This window comes from Pipistrellus hanaki, assembly GCF_964339955.1.
Source record: "Pipistrellus hanaki genome assembly, chromosome: 1".
Classification (NCBI taxonomy): Eukaryota; Metazoa; Chordata; class Mammalia; order Chiroptera; family Vespertilionidae; genus Pipistrellus; species Pipistrellus hanaki.
The window spans coordinates 9,572,769-9,592,098 of NC_140503.1; the positions used below are offsets into that span (position 1 = coordinate 9,572,769).

General features: G+C 52.8%; 1 protein-coding gene across 4 annotated transcripts in view; it reads right to left on the reverse strand.

Annotated features, from left to right (window-relative positions):
* DGLUCY (D-glutamate cyclase) overlaps positions 1 to 19,330 on the reverse strand; it is a 99,922-nt gene that overhangs the window by 22,593 nt on the left and 57,999 nt on the right. For all 4 annotated transcript variants that reach the window (XM_084884034.1, XM_084884036.1, XM_084884035.1 and 1 more), the window contains 6 exons: positions 16,072 to 16,216; positions 12,569 to 12,722; positions 10,469 to 10,667; positions 7,210 to 7,360; positions 5,934 to 6,056; positions 4,210 to 4,413 (listed from right to left, as the gene is read on the reverse strand). In XM_084884034.1, the coding sequence (XP_084740160.1) occupies positions 4,210 to 4,413; positions 5,934 to 6,056; positions 7,210 to 7,360; positions 10,469 to 10,667; positions 12,569 to 12,722; positions 16,072 to 16,174 (934 nt within the window). In that variant the 5' untranslated portion in view covers positions 16,175 to 16,216. The remainder of the gene's footprint in view (positions 1 to 4,209; positions 4,414 to 5,933; positions 6,057 to 7,209; positions 7,361 to 10,468; positions 10,668 to 12,568; positions 12,723 to 16,071; positions 16,217 to 19,330) is intronic.

Sequence of the window (19,330 nt, forward strand, 5' to 3'; positions counted from 1 at the left end):
AATTTTAAAAAAAGAAAGGAAAGAAATGGTGTGGAGCTCAGTAGAGGGCTGTTCTTCCGGAGGACAGGGGGACTGGGCAGGGTGGCACTGGTGTGAACGCTGCCCACCGGGACGTTGGCTCCTCGCACTCCTGGGCTGTGCCTGCTCTGGGGCGGAGCAGAGACCCCGGCCTGCGGTGGGAGCTGTTGTTCTGAGAGCTGGGGCCGGGGCAGGGCACCAGCAGCGCCCGCCGGAGCTGCCGCCGGTGGCTGCCAAGCCGGTGGCAGCCGGGCAGGCAGCACAGCTTCCCGGCTCTCGGCACGCACCCCCGTGCCTGTGTCTGCAGGCGGAGCACGTCTGTGCCGTGGCGGCAGGATGTGACTCAGCGCTCCCATCCCGCGGGGGCCAAAAGGAGAGGTGGGCCCGAGGGACGTCAGCCTGCCTCGGAGGTGCCGGGGGACTCTGCCGGAACACGGGGCTGGATTCCTGTTTGGGAGGAAAAGCTCCAGATTTAGGATCTGGACATTGACATTCTGCGTGACCTTGGCCTCGTCCTGGATTGCTCTTGGCCTCCGCGTTCCTACGAGGAGCCTGGGGGGGCCCAGGTGCGGGGAGGCTGGGCGGGAAGGGCCCCCACACGCACAGCCGGCCGGAGTGGGAGCAGAACACTCATCGGTGGGGCCTTAGGTTTGTCCGCTGGAGCCAGCCATCGCTTCTGGGAAGGGAACCTAATAAAGCGGTCAGCAATGAACAGAGTCACAGGAGGTCCGCTGAGGCAGTGCTTACGGTGCCAAACAGGATCGCAGTCACAGCGGTGGGACGTTTGTAAACGGAATTCTATGTGCACATCAGAAAGATGGTTGTAGAAGGCGGATGACATGGGGAAATGTTCACAGTGCATTAAAAAGTTTCAAAAGCAGGCTCTAAAGTAGTATCACAGCATTGATTCAGAGAGAGAGAGAGAGAGAGAGAGAGAGAGAGAGAGAGAGAGAGAGAGAGAGAGATTGTTTGTGTCAGTCTTATAGGCTCAGGACTGAATAGAAAGACTTTTCAGGGCCAACATTTGGGATGGGATGTTGGCAATTTTTATAGCCTCTTTACTTTCCTATATTTATGCAGGAACATGAGTTGCTGTTGATAAAAGGAGAGTAAAATAACATTTTGAAAGAAATTAAGCTGTAGCCTATTTCATAAGATGTAATGAGCACCAAAAGAAGAAAAACAAAACAAAAAAAAAACAACACCAAACCCTGTCAACTCTACAGTAGGCTGCACATTTGTGATGGTTTTATTATTAGTGCAAACACGACTGTTATAAATCTCCAGAGTCTCCAGGCACTTCAGAGGTGTGCCAACGTCCTCTCAGAAATGACAGAGTGGCTCTATTATGAGCCCAGAGAGCAGTGCTCGGTCCACTGCCCTTCCTCCGTGTCTGCTTATTTAATAGAGGAAGAGTGCCGCGCATCTGGGGCCTGAGGATCCAAGATGCCCCTTGGCCGGCGATCTTGGCCCATTCAGACGGTCACAGATCCACCTTTGCCCCGAGCCCCACGCTTCAAGCCCTGACCGACCCCGTCTGCACAGGCACCAAGGTGGGGGGGGGGGAAGGGTGGGGAGCACGCTGGCCACCCTCCCAGCTCATTTTTATTAAGCGCTGGGTGCACTGTGTCTGCAGTAAATCCACTTTGCAATTATCTTTTTCTTTTTTTTTTAATCTGAGCTAAAGGCAGGGCCAATAATTCATCTTTCCTCATGATCCTCATGCTGTGTGAGAGAGCCGTCAGCATGGGGGAGAATATTGGTGAGAGAGAAAGTATTATAGAAGTTTGTAAAAAAAAAAAAAAAAAAAAAAAAAAAAAAAAAAAACACCAAGGAGATTAACTGTGCAAGAGGCTAGGTGTGCACAGCCATGAGTGTTCCCCTCTGTACATGCGTATGTCCTAGAAGGTGTATCTGGGGGCGGGAGGGGGTGGGGACGGCTATGTCCCACATCTACTGTGTGTCTGTAGGTTAGAGAACTGTCTTCCCTGCAGGATAAAGGAATGAGTGACCACGTGAGAGGCCTGACAGACAGACAATCAGGCAGGAAGCTGAGCCACTGGGGGCAACCTTTGCTCCCAGTGGCAGGGGAAGGTCGAACATGATTCGGGCTGGGTTGCTCTGTCAGGTTCTGGGCCTCGGTGTCGGCCAACACAAATGGCCACCCAGGCTGTCGGCCCGTGGCCCTGCGCAGGCGCTGTTCTCCACCCCAGGGTCACCACCATGAGCGGTCGGGGTCTCAGGGGTCTGGCCTGGAGGGTTGACCTCCCCAGGATGGTCTCACGCCTCTGCTCCCCGCAGGCCCCACCACCGATCTAGGTGCCTGTTTGGGGGACAGGGGTCTGGTCGGCCAGCAGCGAGGCCACAGACGGTCAAAGTGCAAGAACTACGGGGGGTGGAGTCACAGCCCGTGAGAAGGGCAGGAGAAGGGTGGGGTATGAGTCAGAAGAGGAAGGGCACGTGAAATGCCGGGCACAAGCCATTCAGACTCAGATTCCAACGTATCCCACACTTCCTTCTGCCCAACCATCTCCTAGGCATGTGGAAGTGGACAAGTTTCTTAACCTTACATGCCTCAGTTTCCTCAGCTGTTAAAAGACATTCCTAATAGCTGCCTCCAAGGGTTATTGGGAGAAGTTAATAAGATGAAACATGTACATGCTTTTAGCACATGCCTGACCCAGACAGAGTAAAACTCAGTGGATAGTAACTACTGTGCTCGTGACCTATCAGAACCCCTGAGAGAAAGGTATTCTTGTTATTACTCCAGTTACACGGATGAGGGAAATGAGCGGCTGTGAAGACTATACCTTGCTTCTCCGTGAGCCTTTGTCAGAAACACACACACACACACAAAACAGAACAGAAAAACCCCAAACCACTCAAGCACAATGGCGCCCTCTGCTGGCCACCATCTCTAATTTAATTGAATTAGAAATACAGCCGGTAAAGGAAGATGCAGCAGGAAGTTGAAAGCCCCCCAACCAGCCCTTCAGCAAACCGCCTCTCAGTTGGAACCAGCAGATTCCTCGTGGGCCCCACCCCCCTCTCCTTGTCTCGAAAGCCAGAGGCTCACAAACCACGGGACGATGTTTTCTCTGAGACGCAGTTGCAATAGACATATCAGCTACAAATGTGAGGCAAACTGCAGGGTCCCGCCCACCAGGATCTCCCAAAGAGTAGAATCCCAGCCCCTGCTCCCAGTATAAAAAACAAAACAAAACAAAACAAAAAAAAACGAAACAAACAAAAAACCAAACAAAAAAAAACTGCTCTGTGCCCAGCCCCGGGGCAATGGGGCGATTAGGGCCACTGTTAAATGCATGGATGAAGCCGTTTAAACGGTGGCACTTGACTACCTAGAAACCAGTCTCCCTTTTTTCTGACCTCGCCAACCCCAGTGCAGTTCTGGCAACATGCCCAGCTAACAAGCTCGCCTCCCAAACTCGCTCACATGTTTAAGGTTGAATATTTTGGGGGGGAAATAAAGAAGAAGAAAAATCACCCTTTATTCTACTACCCAGAGACTATCACCTTCAGTACTCTGGTGCATTTACTTATAGCCTTTTTGGAATTCATATGCAGTATAAACATTTTTTTTTCTTAAGTGAAGAGTTTATCACTTTTTTTAAAATATATTTTATTGATTTTTTTACAGAGAGGAAGGGAGAGGAATAGAGAGTTAGAAACATCGATGAGAGAGGATCATCGATTAGCTGCCTCTTGGACACCCCCTACTGGGGCTGTGCCTGCAAACAACGTACATGCCCTTGCCCGGAATTGAACCCGGGACCCTTCAGTCCGCAGGCCGACACTCTATCCACTAAGCCAAACCAGTCCCGGCGTGTATAAACATTTCTAAAAATCATACTATAGCCCGCCTTGTGTGGCTCAGTGGTTGAGTGTAGACCCCTGAACCAAAGGGTCACTGGTTCGATTCCCAGTCAGGGCACATGCCTGGGTTGCAGGCTCCATCCCCAATAAGGGGTGTGCAAGCAGCAGCAGATCAATGATGTTTGTCTCATCAATGTTTCTGCCTCTCCATTCCTGTCCCATCCTCTCTCTCTAAAAATCAATAACATAATTTTAAAAAAATCATTCTATAGATACAATTCCATGCTGCCTTTTTCACTGAAAAAGGCAGGGACGACTTCCTTCAGGCCCTGACGGCGTGGATGTTTTGTTCCTTACCTGGGTCTACGGCAATTACAGTCTCTAGCTCCCTGATCTTCTGCACGGCCGAAGAGGATGCGATGCTGTAGTGCAAAGGATCTTGGGAAACAAGATGGACCTCTGGAATTCCTTCTGGGGTGAGACAACCGGCTGGAGCCTCCAAATCCTTCAGGTCAGTCATAACCGTGGAGCCCGGGGCGCTGGTGAAAGCCAGCGGGGTCTCTGAAACACACGGCAAGAGGGATGAGCCCACCCCACTTCATCAAGCCCAGTGCATTCTGGTCTCGCCTGTCACTGAGGGACAAGAGAGCGCCATGCCCCTCCTCTCCCAACCGCACTCCTTGCCCTGCTGGCTGGCACTATAGGCTGGCTTATGGCTAAATAAGTTCCCGGTAAGCAGGTACCTCCACATCTTAGGAACGTGAGGATGAGGTGAGTGTGGGAGAAGTGAAGTTTAGCCACAGCTACAGGGGGGCCGAGGGCTCCATCAGTGGAACCCCACGGACATCAGAAAGCACTTTCTGAACATCCACCATTTCACTCCCTTTGAGCAAATGCTCTGTTTGCCAACAAACAGCTCTCTCTGAGCGTAGCTTCTGTTTTTCTCCGAGCACTTATATTTTGCTTTGGTTTAGGCTTGTGGTCGGCAAACTGTGGCTCTCGAGCTACATGGCCCTTTGAGTGTGTCTCTTCCACAAAATACCATGACCTGCGAGTCTATCTTGAAGAAGTGGCGTTAGAAGAAGTTGAAGTTTAAAAAATGTGGCTCTCAAAAGAAATTTCAATCGTTGTACTGTTGCTATTTGGCTCTGTTGACTAATGAGTTTGCCGACCACTGGTTTAGGCTAATTTTGTTCTTTGGAAAACTCTCTCCTGCTAGCTGACAGCAATGTGAGGCACTCCAGCAGAATCACTAAGAACATGACTTAGCATGTCCAACTGCAGATGCAACTTTATCCTCTCCAAACCTGCATCCACAACTATAAGACAATGATAACGCTGGCACAGGATGGGGGAGGGGCCTAAGACCTGGCCTGGCACATAGTAGTGCCCAATATATCCATGTTAAATAGCCAGAACCCCATGCCTCACCAGCATATTAGAGATGCTTTTTCCTACCATGAGGCCGTTCTGATAGCGAAACTCCCATGAATGCTTTCAAATAAAGTCAAGGTGATGCTCAGTTCTACCATTGGTGGTGCGCTTGTGGCAGGCACTAGAATTTCCCAGTGTCTACAACAAAGGGTGGCAATGGTTATATTTTTACATTTCGCTCACATCCCACCCTCTCTGTGAGCTAAATGGGGCCCTCGTGTGGCTCTTCATTGTAATATCACCCTGGGCCTTGGGGGAAAAAATGTACTGACAGTGTTGCTTGCAAACACCACGTGAAGTGGGTTTGTTTAGTCATGCTGTCTGTTTTCACCGTTGCTTTCAAAACCTCCAAAACGTTTCAAAAAGTCAACCTAAACGATGGCCCTGGAACTAGCTACGAGCCTTCTGGGGAGAGAAATATATCGAATCAAGAGAATTTGAACTGAAGGACAAGCTGCTCTGGCGGGATTGAAAAATATAAAAAATTAAAAAAAATTAAAAGCCAGAGATATCTCTGCTGTGAGCTGCGGGCCTGTCACATGACTTCACTCCTTAAGTCTCTGCACTGTGGGCCCATCCTTTCGAAAACTACAGACCCCCAGGTCCCACCCGAGGCCAGAGCAGCTGCCCGCGAAGGCCGGACGTACGGGAGCCGCTGACAGCTTCGAGACTGGTCAGCTGGGAAGGCCAGAACACCGGGACCTCCCCCGGCGGGCATGGCACCGGCTCCCCGTAGTCCGGTCTGGAAAGGTCTCGGATTCCCAGCAGCTCTGCGGAGGGAAAAGGAACGTGAATTCCACCAGGGCCTGCCCTGGCAAGCTACTATTGGAGTTGAACTTGTGGAGACGTGCATGGTTCTTTCTCCAAGAGGAACTCTACCCGCAGGATTGCTGCAGGTGGCACTGGAGAAGGGTGGGGAGCAGAAAAGGAATCGGGCGTAGCAACTCAGGATGCTTGCTGACTTCGGGGCCCCTCGGAGGGACAGGGGTCTCCAAGGCCTGCTGTGACTGCCGGAGGCGGCTCGGGGCCATCAGCCCAGCACCCGCACTGTACAGACTGCCAACAAAGCCAGGGCCTTTGAGTTTATCGCGGCACAGACTGAGCCACCGACCGCAGACCCAAACCCTGCCGGCAGGGGGTGGCACGGGCTGATGGCATTGTCACAGAATGCCGGGCTGTGTCCGACTTGGTTACACAGCCGAGCGAGTTCAATGACATTAACACTCACTCGCACCCAAGGCCCGGTCCCAAGTCCCGTGTCTTCCCCCAACCAGGCCCTCTGAGAGGCCAGGGCGGCCTCCAAGCCTGGATCTGCTCACTCACTCTCAGGGTTGTTTCCTCGTTCTCAGACTGAGTTCAGATGCTGGGGATCAATGGGCTTCAGCTCACGCGAACCTTTGGAAGGAAGCTGTGTCCTAGCCCCGTGGTCGGCAAACTGCGGCTCGAGAGCCACATGCGGCTCTTTGGCCCCTTGAGTATGGCTTCTCCACAAAATATTATGGCCTGGACAAGTCTATTTTGAAGAAGTGGCGTTAGAAGAAGTTTACGTTTTAAAAAATGTGGCTCTCCAAAGCAATTTCAATCGTTGAACTGTTGATATTTGGCTCTGTGGACTAATGAGTTTGCCGACCACTGCTCTAGCCAAGTATGCCGCTGAATGACAACCGAGGTTCGAGGGGGCGCTGCTGAGCTCAAGTCTCCAGACAAATCGTTCAGCTGCCACACTCCACCACCTGCTTGTCCCGCCCCAGGTCCACCTGAGGGTCACAGGAGCTGTTGTGCCCAGGGCGGTCCCTTTAACCCGAGGGGCACCTGCAAGCCCAGCCCAGGTAATGCAGCTGCGGGGGCTCAGGAACAAAGCCCGTTCCCATCTTCTCGGGCCGAGAGCAGCTGTCCGAGTCACGAGCGAGCCTGGCCACTCACCTGGGTCTCCGATGTGCACGGGCTGTCCTTGCTCCCCGATCAGGGAGCAGCTGGCCTGCACCAGCCTCTCCAGCGCGTCCTTGGGGACGGGCCTCATGGTGACCACCAGAGGGCAGCAAAAGCCAGCAACGGTGGCGCAAGGCACTGTTGTCTGCCAAGAAATCAAGTTTAAAAAAAAAAAAAAAAAAAGTTAAAAAATAGAATCAGCACAGAACGGAGCTCTGAGTACTGAGAGTTCAAGGCAGGGAACGAGGTAGGTAGGAGGTCCCTGGAGCACTTATACTAATATAGCTCCTGCCCCCGTGCGGCATACAGATGAAGACGTTTGCTGGGGATTATTGGTCTGAGACGGAGAATCTTAACTTTGTGGGTGCCGTGGGCCCCCTTGGTATTCTGGCAAGCTCAGGAGGCCCCTCGAAGTGGTGCTTTAGACCACATGAAAGGAAGTACATGGCATTGGAAGGGAAACCAATCATACTGTAATCACAGTTACCAAATGATGAAAACATGTGACCCAGCCACCTGTGTGTCTCCGCATTAACAGATTAAGGAGCAAGCAAGACGACAGACTTGCTAGGATAACTTTGAATTTGTGATTGGCACACAGGCTGATCCTGAGGTCTCTGGAAGACCAGGGGTACAACGATTGAAATTCGGTTTGTCACCTGCATAACCGAAGGCCGCGCTCAAGGTCAGTTTGAGGCTCCGAAAATACTAGTAAAAATACGATTTTTCTTTCCATCCAATTCCATGGAATCCTCTGAATGTTCTCCATGGGCCTCAAGTGGCCAGTGGGCCACAGCTGAAACCGCTGAGGGAAGTGGAGCAGAGGAACCCCCGGGAGCAGGAGGCACCCGTCGCCTTGGCCTCCTGAGCCTGTGTGGGGACAGAGGCCTGTGCCTGGAACACCCCCCCCCCCCCGCCCCCCGCCCTCCCCAGGCCCTGCCTCGCTGTCCTGACTCAGGAGCAGTGGCCCAGGATGGCCTGTGTGACTTCCTGGTGAGGTGTTTTCCCCTGAATGTCCCTGCAGGGGCTTAGGACAGATGTGGGCACGGCCAGGATGTCGTCTGCTGGGACCGTCCTGGCGGCTGACTAAAGGGTTTGCTGTTAGCCCTGGACAGCAGGCAGATGAACCTTGGGGAACCTGCTGAATAACAGCACCCGGGGAGGGCACAGGCCAGGGACCCTCTCAGGAGGCGGGCAGCCATTCCCGAGGGGTGCCCTTCACTCCTCGAGGCAGCCGACTGACTCGCGTCTCCCAGGAGCCAATGTGCAGAGGTGTCAGCATTATATCAAAAGCCCTTTGGTAGCCACTGGGGCAGTGAGTGTCGGAGAGAGACCATGGCTCAGCACGCTCTCCTCAGCACACACTCCGCACCTTTCATGGCCCCTCCCCTCCCTCGGCCCCCACGTTACCCTTACCCTTCTCTCTCCCAGCCCCACAGCCCTGCTTTTGCCTCTGTCCCTTGCTCCCTGAGCCCGTGTCTTCTGCGGCTCACTTCTGCCTCTCTGACTTGCTAATACACTTTCTCTGACAGCTGGGAGCCTTGGCTGTGAATTCTTTCTCAGCCAGAAGTCGGGCACCCAGGTTGCTGAACCCAGGGCCCGTCTGACGCCACCCGGCTAACATCTGGTGCTGTTCTTGCCGCCAACACAGTGACTCAGCCCTCTGCTGCAGCACGAGGCCGCCACAGACAGCGAGCAAATAAAAGAAAAAGAACAAGGAGGGAACCGGGGCTCTGCCGAGCACGGCCTGGCAGAGAGGAGCACCCCGCAAAGCATCGGCCGACAGCCACCTCCGTACACATGGGAGCCGGGAGGCCCAGGCTCCCGTTTGGCTAGGGCAGTGGCCGACAAACTCATCAGTCCACAGAGCCAAATATCAACAGTTCAACGATTGACATTTCTTTGGAAAGCCACATTTTTTAAAACTTAAAACTTCTTCTAACGCCACTTCTTCAAAATAGGCTCGCCCCAGGCCATGGTATTTTGTGGAAGAGCCACACTCAAGGGGCCAAAGAGCCGCATGTGGCTCTCGAGCCGCAGTTTGCCAACCTCCGGGGTAGGGGCCCTGGGAAAGTCCCTTTTTCTCGCCAGGCCTCAGTTTCCTCATCCAACATGAAAGGCCGCAGGTGATGGGCCCCCGGGTCCTCCCAGCTCTTACCTGAAAGTAGGGGGTGAGTTCTGGGGCCAGACCCTGCCTGGACCCTGCCAGCCCCGGAGGCTCTGCCCCACCCTTCCCTACTTCCAAGAAAACTGCAAAGGTGCCTATTTCATGGGTGCAGAGCAGCTGGCATGGTGGGCAGCCTTGTTTGTTGTCAGAGGCAGCGCGGGCCACCCTGGCAGGGGCCCAAACCAGAAGCCTTCAGCTCATGGGGAAACCTCCAGACTGAGTCCCCCGTGAAGAGCCCCGGGCGGGCCGTGGACGCTGGCTGACCGCCGGCCCAGCGCGGTTCCTTCTCGGACCTCACACCGTGTCCCGGGGCGGTCAGTGGAAAGAGGGAGTCTGGTTCCTTCCCCAGGGCAAGTGGTGGCTGGACCGAAACCTCGGAGACACGGCAGGGAGGCAGCCCTGACGGCGGGCAGGTCCCGGGAGAGGGGACCACCCTGCCTGTGTGGCCGCCGCCGGCCGCCTCTGGCCCAGAGCGTGACCCCGTTTCCTGACCGAGGCGGCGAATGGCCCAGCCGAGGCTCCGCCACGAATCCCCGGCATTTACCCCGCCAGGCACATCCTCATGGATGCCAGGACGAGAGAGCCAGGGAGGGTTTTCAAAAATCCCACCGAGCTGCCCTAAGTTCCAGAAGCCAGACAGCCCTCGCCGGTTCGGCTCAGTGGTTAGACTGTCCGCCAGTGGACTGCAGGGTTGAAGGTTTGATTCTGGTCAAGGGCATGTAGCTCGGTGTGCAGCCTTGACCCCTAGCCCCTGTTAGGGTGCACACGGGAGGCAACGGATCGATGTGTCTCTTTCACATGGATGTTTCTTTCTCTCCGTCTCCTGCCCTCGCTCTAAAAAATCCATGGAAAAATATCCTGGGGTGAGGTTAACAACAACAACGAAGAAGCCAGACAAATTCCAAGCGGGTTTGGTTCACGCAGCCGCAGCCATCTGTCTGAAAGGGCTGGATCCACACTGCAGGCTGCGCTGGGTGCCCATGGCAGCTGGGGAGTGGCCAGGAGAGCGCCCCGCTCGCTCACGGAGGTTAACGGCCGCAAGAGTGGCCACTGAGCCAGGGCCGGGGCTGAGGACGGTGACCCTACCTTGTATGCGCCCGCGAGGCCGTGGCCCGGAGGGTCTCTTCTGGGGAGCCCCGCCTTCTCCCAGGCCCCCTCCAGCGGGGCGCTGCAGCCCAGGAAGAAGGCCACCATGTCCTCCAGCTGCTCCGAGTGCTCCTCCAGCGAGGCCAGGCTGCCCGTGCATGCGCCGAACTCATACCTGCAGAACTGGGGGCGGTCCGCCCTGGGGACACAAGGGGGAGTTCGCAGACCCCGGGCTCCACATGGGCGTGGACCGGGCATTCTTATTTTTATTTATTTTTAAAATATATATTTTATTGATTTTTTACAGAGAGGAAGAGAGAGGGATAGAGAGTTAGAAACATCGATGAGAGAGAAACATCAATCAGCTGCCTCCTGCCCACCCCCTACTGGGGATGTGCCTGCAACCAAGGTACATGCCCTTGACCGGAATGGAACCCGGGACCTTTCAGACCGCAGGCCCATGCCAATGCTCTATCCACTGAGCCAAACCGGTTTCGGCTGACTAAGCATTTTTCAAAAGGACCAGGGCGGTGGGGCATTTACCACTATGGAACACTACGCAGCTGTAAACAAGAGGGGGTCTCTTATTCTTTGGGACAGCATGGATAGACCTGGAATGTATTTTGCTAAGTGAATGTGTATGTCAGTCTGAGAAAGACAAATATCACAGGATCTCACTTATTTGTGGAATCTGATGGACAAAATAACTTTGCCAACAACATAAGACCAGGGAAGTATGGAACAGACTGACATACCTCAATGTGGGGTTGGGTGGATGAGAAGAGATAAACCGAAGAACTTATATATTTATATCCATGGACACGGGCAATAGGGTAGTGAAGACCCGTGTGTGTGTGTGTGTGTGTGTGTGTGTGTGTGTGCGCGGAAGGAGGAAAGGGGAGAAAATGGGAGATATCTGTAATACCATCAACAATAAAAATAATTTTTTAAAAAGGACCAGGGAGAGGGAAGAGGACGTCTGGGGCTGAAATTTCTGGCACTGGCACTGAAGTGGCCATGTGATTTTGAGCAGGGGGCCTTACTGGCATTTTTCAGATTTTGCCAGATTGGGAATGATTAACTCAGCATGTATATAATATATAATATAACCCCCTCCCCACACACACATCCTGTTATAGTTCCTGTAACCTTACCCAAGATCAACCCAACCAGCAAGGAAAAAAAACAACAAAAACAAAAACAATAGTTGCCCAGCTGGCATTGCTCAGAGGTTGAGCATCGACCCGGGAACCAGGAGGTCATGGTTGGGTCCCCAGCCAGGGCACATGCCTGGATCGCGGGCTCCATCCTCAGTAGGGGGAGTATAGGAGGCAGTGATGGATGATTCTCTCTCACCGTTGATGTTTCTCTCTCTCCCTCTCCTTTCCTGCCTCTGAAATCAATAAAACATAGTATTTTTTTAAAAGAAAAAAAAAAAAAGTGGTGTTCCCTCTGCTGTGGAGGCAGGGCCCGCGGCAGAAGGGACTGAGGACACATGGGCTGGCCGAGGCGAGGCCTTCCTCTTTCCTTAGAGGAACATCTGAAGGGTTGGAAGACTTTGCCTACAAGCCTATTTTGCCTTCACTCCAAAGCCATTGGCCGAACTGCTCCCTCCGTGCCGGACGCAGACCCAGTGATGGGGTGATGGTGATGGAGAGGACACCCACCCGGCCCTTAAGAAGCTCGAAACCCTGCCCTGGCAGGTGAGATTCCGTTGGCATCAGGCCCTTGCATACAGAGCTGGAAGTGCTCACAGTCTGGGCAGAGCATGGCACAGGGAGGAGAGCAGGTCATTCTTCCCCTCGGAGGGGGCGGTGCCAGAGTCGGGTCCTGAAGGATGAATAGGAGTTCGCCAGCTGGACAAGGAGGAAAGCACAACCTAGGCGGAGGGGACAGTGGAGGCAGCAGGGGCAGGGGCAGGGGCTAGAGGTAAGAGTGGGATCAGGGGGAGGGCATCTCCTTCCTGAGCAACAGTCACGAGTGAGCCTCCGTGCCAGGCTCTGTGGGGTCTCGAAGCTGGAGAGAGGTCCCTGGTGACAGGCACCTGGCTGCAGCATCCGGCCCCCACCACCTTTAACCCCGCTAACCCACGCACTTTACCTGGTGCCCGAGACGGTGCCCAGGGCAGTCAAAGCCCACGTGCCTGGCTCGCTGCGGCCCAGCAGGGGCAGAGGGCCCTGGTTGGCCCTGCAGAACGTCTCGAAGGCCGGGGCGAGGGCCCTGGGCAGGACCACCACGCTGGCCGCTCGGGGCCCTGGGTTTGGGGAGAGAAAGAACATACACAGTCAGTCAGGTGCTTCTCGGGAGAGCTTCTTAGTGTAGTGTTCTCCTGCAGCTAGCACACACACACACACACACACACACAAACACACACACACACACACACACACACAAACACACACACACACACAGAAAAGTGCATGTGTACGTATGGCCCAATGGTCTCAGGGAAGGAACACACCCACGGAACCAGCATCCAGGGGAAGAAACCAAACACAACGAGCATCCCAGAGCCCCTGGCTCCCCTTTCAGGCATCTCACACCCTCCCCTCTGCAGGGGCAGCCACTGCCCTCACCTCTAACAGCACACACTGCCTTTGCCTCTTTGTCATACAACGTTCTCCCTGGGGTCCAGGTGCTCTCATTCAACAGCATGTTTGCGGGAACCACCCTACTGCTGGGTTTAACCGTAGCCGGTGCGTTCTCATGGCTGCGTGGTGCTTTCCCACCACAGTATCTACCCACACCGCTGCCGACGGGCATCTGAATGGCTTCCGGGGTGGCCTCATTGCGGACGGTGCAGTCACGCGCATTTGACCACATGCACTTTGGGGTTACAGCATGTGCTTACTCCTGCTTGGCGTAGGCAGTGTACGTACACATTCGGCTTTGGTACGCACAGCTGAGCAGATCCAAAGTGGCAGCAACAATGTACATGCTCAGTGTGTGGGTTCCTGGCGGCACCATAATCTCTCCCACACTCCGTGTTCCTGGGTTCCCCCCCCCCCCCGGGCGCCCCCAGCGGGTGTGCGGAGGCCTCGCACCAGGTGTTTGCATCACCCCGGTGAGGAGAGTGAGGGAGCGTCTTTTCAGAGGCCATTGGCCACATGGGTGTCTTTTCCGGGGAAGAGACTGTCCGTGTGTTTTGTCTGGGCAGATTCTCGGATGAGCAGCTCCCTCCAGAGACGTCTTAGTGGAGCTGCGGAGGAAGACCCCCCTCTTGCCTGCCCCGACCCCGCTGGTGGCAGCCAGCCCTCCGCTAGGATGAGAAGGCCCCTGGCTTTGGAGGCAAGCGCAGCGGGGCTTGGATCCCGAGTGGGCCTCTGACCAGAGGTGTGACCCCGGGCTCAGTTTCCCATGGATAAGACAGCAGGCAGCCACCGACCTCACCGAGAACTCTGTCAAGTACCCAGCACACAGGTACCTAGGAAGGAGGGGGTGGTTTACACCCAATGGACTCTTGTACAGACATTTGAAGTTATGATACAGAAGAAATATTTTATGATATTAAGAGATGTTTGGACTGCATCATGAAAGGAGTAACACTGGGTAACAAAAGGAGGTTCAGCATATTCCCTCTATAAAAAGTCGATGAGAGCCTTGGCCAGGTGGCTGGGTTGGTTGGAGCGTTGTCCCATACACCAAATGGCTGCATGTTCGATTCCTGGTCAGGCAGATACCTAGGTTTCAGGTTCAATCCCTGGTCAGAGACAACCAATTGATATTTCTCTCTCATATCAGTGCTTCCCTCTGTCTCTCTCTCTCTCCTCCCTTCCTTCCTCTCTCTCTCAAATCAATAAAAACATCCCCTTGGATAAGAATAAAAAAATAAATTGATGAGAGAGAGAGAAAGAACTAAAAAAAAATACATCCATATGCTGATCATATTCTAAACTTTATGCAATAATTAGGAATCATTTTATAACTGGAGGAGGAAAAAAAACAAAGGAAAAAAGTTATATTTTAAAAAAAGGATTATTTCCTTTTAAAAGACCATCCAAAGAAAAACACGATTATGCTCTTTTTGCGGAATAACCTTGGGCACAATCCTCCTTCACGCCAGACTTGCTCTCTCATCATTTCTTTTCCGCAATAATATTGTCAGCTAATGTTTTCTGTGTGCTCAGCATGTGCCAAGCTGTCTGTGCCAAGCCATTTATCTATGCCATCATCTGTACCCAGGAGGAGAATAAGGCTCAGAGAGGTGGAGTGAATTTCCCAGGGTTGCACAGCTGGTGCATGGCACAGTCAGGATGCAGACCTGAGACAGGTGGCCCGTAAGTCCCCGCAGGCCCCGGGCCTCACCAGGCTGAGTCCGCCCCCACCTCTGGCACTTCCCTTCTCGGGGATGGTGAAGAGAAGCAGATGCCGAGTGTCTGCGGGGAAGAGTCTAGGACTGGCTCCTGCTCTAACTGCCTGATTGCGAATGCTCAGTGCCTGCCAACGCCACAGACAGACTTCCAAAATGAGGACAAACCGGACGCTGCCAGCTGCTGAAAGCCCAAGGAAGCCGGCTGCATGCCTCCAGCAAGCCCAGCGAACCTCCAAAAATAAGCTGGAGTGAGGGGGAAGGGAACCGGGCCAGCCAGAGGCCTCGCATTCCCCGGCCACCCCCTTCTTACCTCCAAAGCCGTTGTGAGAGCAAACTGGACCTTTAAGGCTAACTCAGGGGGGTAGGATGCGCACTAAGCTTCCCTGTTTACTCTTTAACTAAACGGACTTCAGATGCACTGCGTTTTGGTTTTGTTCATCTCCCCTCTGGTCACGGAGAGTCCCCATGAGCAACAGGACGTGGAACAGAGGGCTGAGTGGTGCCTTTTTGAGGGGGACCCATGAGGGGAGGGGTCTTTATGGTCTGACAAGGTTTCTGCACCCCCTAGGTTATGAAATTTCACTGGGACTGGGGTCAATGACAATGACTTTGACATGTTTTCTCTTGCAGGAGCTTTTAGAGCCTTGGGTGTCACTCCGGAGAGACTGTGGGGAGGTGGGTACCACCCGGGGAAGATCAGACGAAGGCAGGGAGAGACCTGGTCCAAATTTGAACCAGATTAACATAGCTGGGGGCACTTTTACAGGAGGGAAACCCTCTCATCTTCCCAGGCCCCTGGTGGTTCTGCCTACGGAGCTGTGGCAACCAAGCAGAACCACGTGATGCTAGGCACCCTGTGGACAGGTATTCACACCGGAGTCTGGCCCACGCGCCCCTCTGCTGGGAAGCTAACTAGTGACCAGAGCTGACAGCATTCTGTCTCCCGTGCATTGCTGGGCATCTCTGGGATTCCTTTGCCCTGCACAACTGGTATCTCCAAAACTTCACAGCCAAGGGAATTCTCTCTCTTTTTATTAATTTTAATTTTTTTAAATATATTTTTATTGACTTCAGAGAGGAAGGGAGAGGGAGCGAGAGATAGAAACATCAATGATAAGAATCATTGATGAGTTGCCTTCTGCACACCCCCTACTGGGGATCAAGCTGGCAACCCGAGCATGTGCCCTGACTATGAATCAAATCGTGACTTCCTGGTTCATAGGTCAACATTCAACCACTGAGCCACACAGACTGGGCTTTTTCTCTTTTTAAAACGTCGAGCACCACTCACCCCCAGTCGTGCTGGACATGCTTCTGATGTTTGGTTTCTTTTGTAGAATCAAACTCCTTATGACTGCAAGAGGGCAGGACTTCGGGTGGAGTATGAAGGTCATCGTGAAGGTCACAGGGCCATCCTTCAATGGGCCGCAGAGAGTCTGGATGGGGGGATGAAGGGGAACAGATGAGAAAGCACAGCTCCCTTGAAGGCGGCAAATTCCCCATCAGATACCCCATCCCGTCCAGGCCTGGCTGCTCCTAGCCCAGCCCTGGGATGTGTATCGATTGGAGCAAGCTCTTGTCTCTCCCCCACCTCTTTCCTGTCTCAGTCTCTAGAAGTTCCTAACACTTCAAGACCTTTGCTCATGCTCTTCCCTTGGCCAGGAATGCCCTCCCTCCCTCTCAGAAGGCCTTCCCATCCCTCACAACTGCCTCAGAATCTTACACCTTTAGGAAGAAGCCAAGAGGTGTACACTGGTTCATGCTGGGCTCCTGGGCCCTCAGAACTTTCTGGGGCCTCAACTGCAGTTGGCCTGAGATTCTACTTGACTTGGAACCCCAATCCCTCCCCCAGGGAGACCCCAAGTGCCTAGGCCTCTTCTGCAGGTCCCAGAGTGCCGACCACAGCCTAACTACACAGTAACAACCAAAACGCTTATGACCCAATGAACAAATGAATGAGTGGTGATCACAAATGAATCAGCAGGCTGAATTTTCTGTCTACATGCGACCTCTTATGGGTTAGACTTAGGGGCCCTAGAAGGTAAAGATTTTGTTTTCTTCTTTATACCTCCTTACTGCCATTACCCCGGACACAGTGTTTTGGTGAATGAATGAACACAGGGGTGGGCAAAAGTAGGTTTACAGTTGTGAGTATGTTTCTTATTATTGAATTATTGTTATTTATTAATGAACTAGAGGTCTGGTGCATCAAAATTCATGCACTGGGGCAGTGAGGTCCCTCAGCCCAGCCTGCCCCCTCTCACAGCCTGGGGGCCCTCAGGGGCAGGAGGCTACCTGAAATCAGGGGAAGGTGACGCCCACATCACACATCTGCTGCTGCTGCCACTGCCGGCAGCATAAGCCATGGTCAGCCCTGGTTACTTGAGCATCTGGGAAGCCTCCATCTGAGTCTTGTCTGTGCTTAGGGCCAGCCCTGAGAGGCTGGGAGGCTGAGAGGACCTGGCGCCACTATCTTGTAGCTGTAGGTGCCGCCATCTTTGAGGGTATGACAGTCAATTAGCATATTCCCTTCTTATTGGCTGTGGGCACCACAATCTTTGCAACAGCATGAGGGTCAATTAGCATATTCCCTTTTTATTAGATAGGATATATTATTTATTTGTGCTACAACTGTAATACATATATAATTTTTAAGATATAGAGATGGTCTCAAAGCTCCAGGAGATTACATTTAGAAAAGAATATCATCAGTTGACATATACCCTAGAAAAAGAGGCTTCAATGTGTTAGCAAAATCGAGGTCACATTGTGCTGGCTTTCAAGGCACAGCCCATGTCTTCTTCACCCAAACAGACCCAGTGCCTCGCTAGTGCCTGGCACAGAAGTGGAAGTTCAGTAAGTGTTGAATGGGTAGAAGCACAAAGGCAGTGCCTGTTGGGGAGGCTCTGGACAAGCCTGGCTTTCCACAACTCTTTCTATCTAAAAGAGGAGACCCTGATGGGATTCTAAACCACCAATGTACCATACGTTTTCAACTCTAATATCAGTGATAGAAAATTATGTAATCACCATGGCCATTTGATGAAGAATTTGAGATGGTATAAAATCTCTAGCAAACAGAAATGTAAAGACAGTGCCCTGGAAGAGGTAGAGATGTATTTAAGACCAACAGCGAATGCTTTAATAGCTGCAGGAACTGAGCGCCGTGGACACGCCAGGAGAGGACAGTGGAGGGTCAGGTGAGGTTGGGTTCCATGCCCCTGTGGAGATGCCGAGGCTAAAGCAGCTGCTTTGGCAGGTCAAGCCTGAGCTTGCTGGCTGGACTGACAGAGCCCGCCTGGGCCCGGCAGACATTGCTTTTGGGCCAAACAGCCGGGACACTGGCTAAGGTCTTGGGTGTCTGTGGCTCCCCATGGTCACTGCAGAGGGCTTAACACCTCAGCCAGGCACTCAGCAAAGGTCCAAGACAGAACCATTGCCTACCCATGTGGGAACAGTGGCCATACCCTCTAACAACTGTTCTCACTGCATATCTGAAGAAAAGAATGATGTTTACCCCAAACCCAATCAAAGGAGAGACCCTCCAACATGTACCTGTTAGCCTTCATGCCCCATTATATTTTTATTTTTAATATATTGTTATTGATTTCAGAGAGGAAGGGAGAGGGAGAGAGACATAAAAGCATCAAGGATGAGAGAGAAAAATTGATCAGCTGCCTCATGCATGACCCCTACTGGGGATCCAGTCTGCAAGCCAGGCATGTGCCCTTGACTGGAATCGAACCCAGGACCCTACAGTCCACAGGCTGACACTCTATCCACTGAGCCAAACTAGGTAGGGCTTCACCCCCCATTATTACTGGATAGGATTCAGGTATAAGCTTGGGGCTGTTTTGCAAATAAATTGTAGCCAGAAACCAAACTCTGAAGATGACTCCCTTCCCTTTGCTTTATTTATTTATTGTTTTAATATAAATTCAAGTGGATCTAAGTCATTCCTGTTACTTTCCTGGCCTGGAGATAAATGAGTGCAGCAAGGACTCCTGCCCTGTGAAATGCATGCTGGGAGTGTGCCAGGCACCTGAATGTCACCACATGCGTGCTGCCTCCCCTGAGAACCCCTCCCTCATGGAGTCATTCCCTTGAAGGCAGCGGTCAAACAGTGAATGACCTGCATTGACTCCTGCAAAGAAGTGGCCTCATCTACCAACCAGAGAATGCCCAGTCATATACGAAACGATAGCAACCCCCACCATGTGTGGGAATTCGCTGTGTGCCAGGCCCTTTACCCTCAATAGTTTACAACCATTGGTTCTTCACCCCCACCCCACCCAAACAAAGAAGACATTATTAATACTATTATAGACAAGAAAGGTGGGGTTCAGGGAGATCAAAGTAGTTACCTGAAATCCCATAACTAGTATGTGGTAGAGCCCAAATCCAAAAGCAAGTCTAAATTCATGTCTGCCTGGTCAATATCTACCTATTTATGTCCATCCATCCACCCACCACCCAAACCATCCATCCATCCATCCATCCATCCATCCACCATCCACCCACCCATCCATCCATCCATCCATCCTTCTATC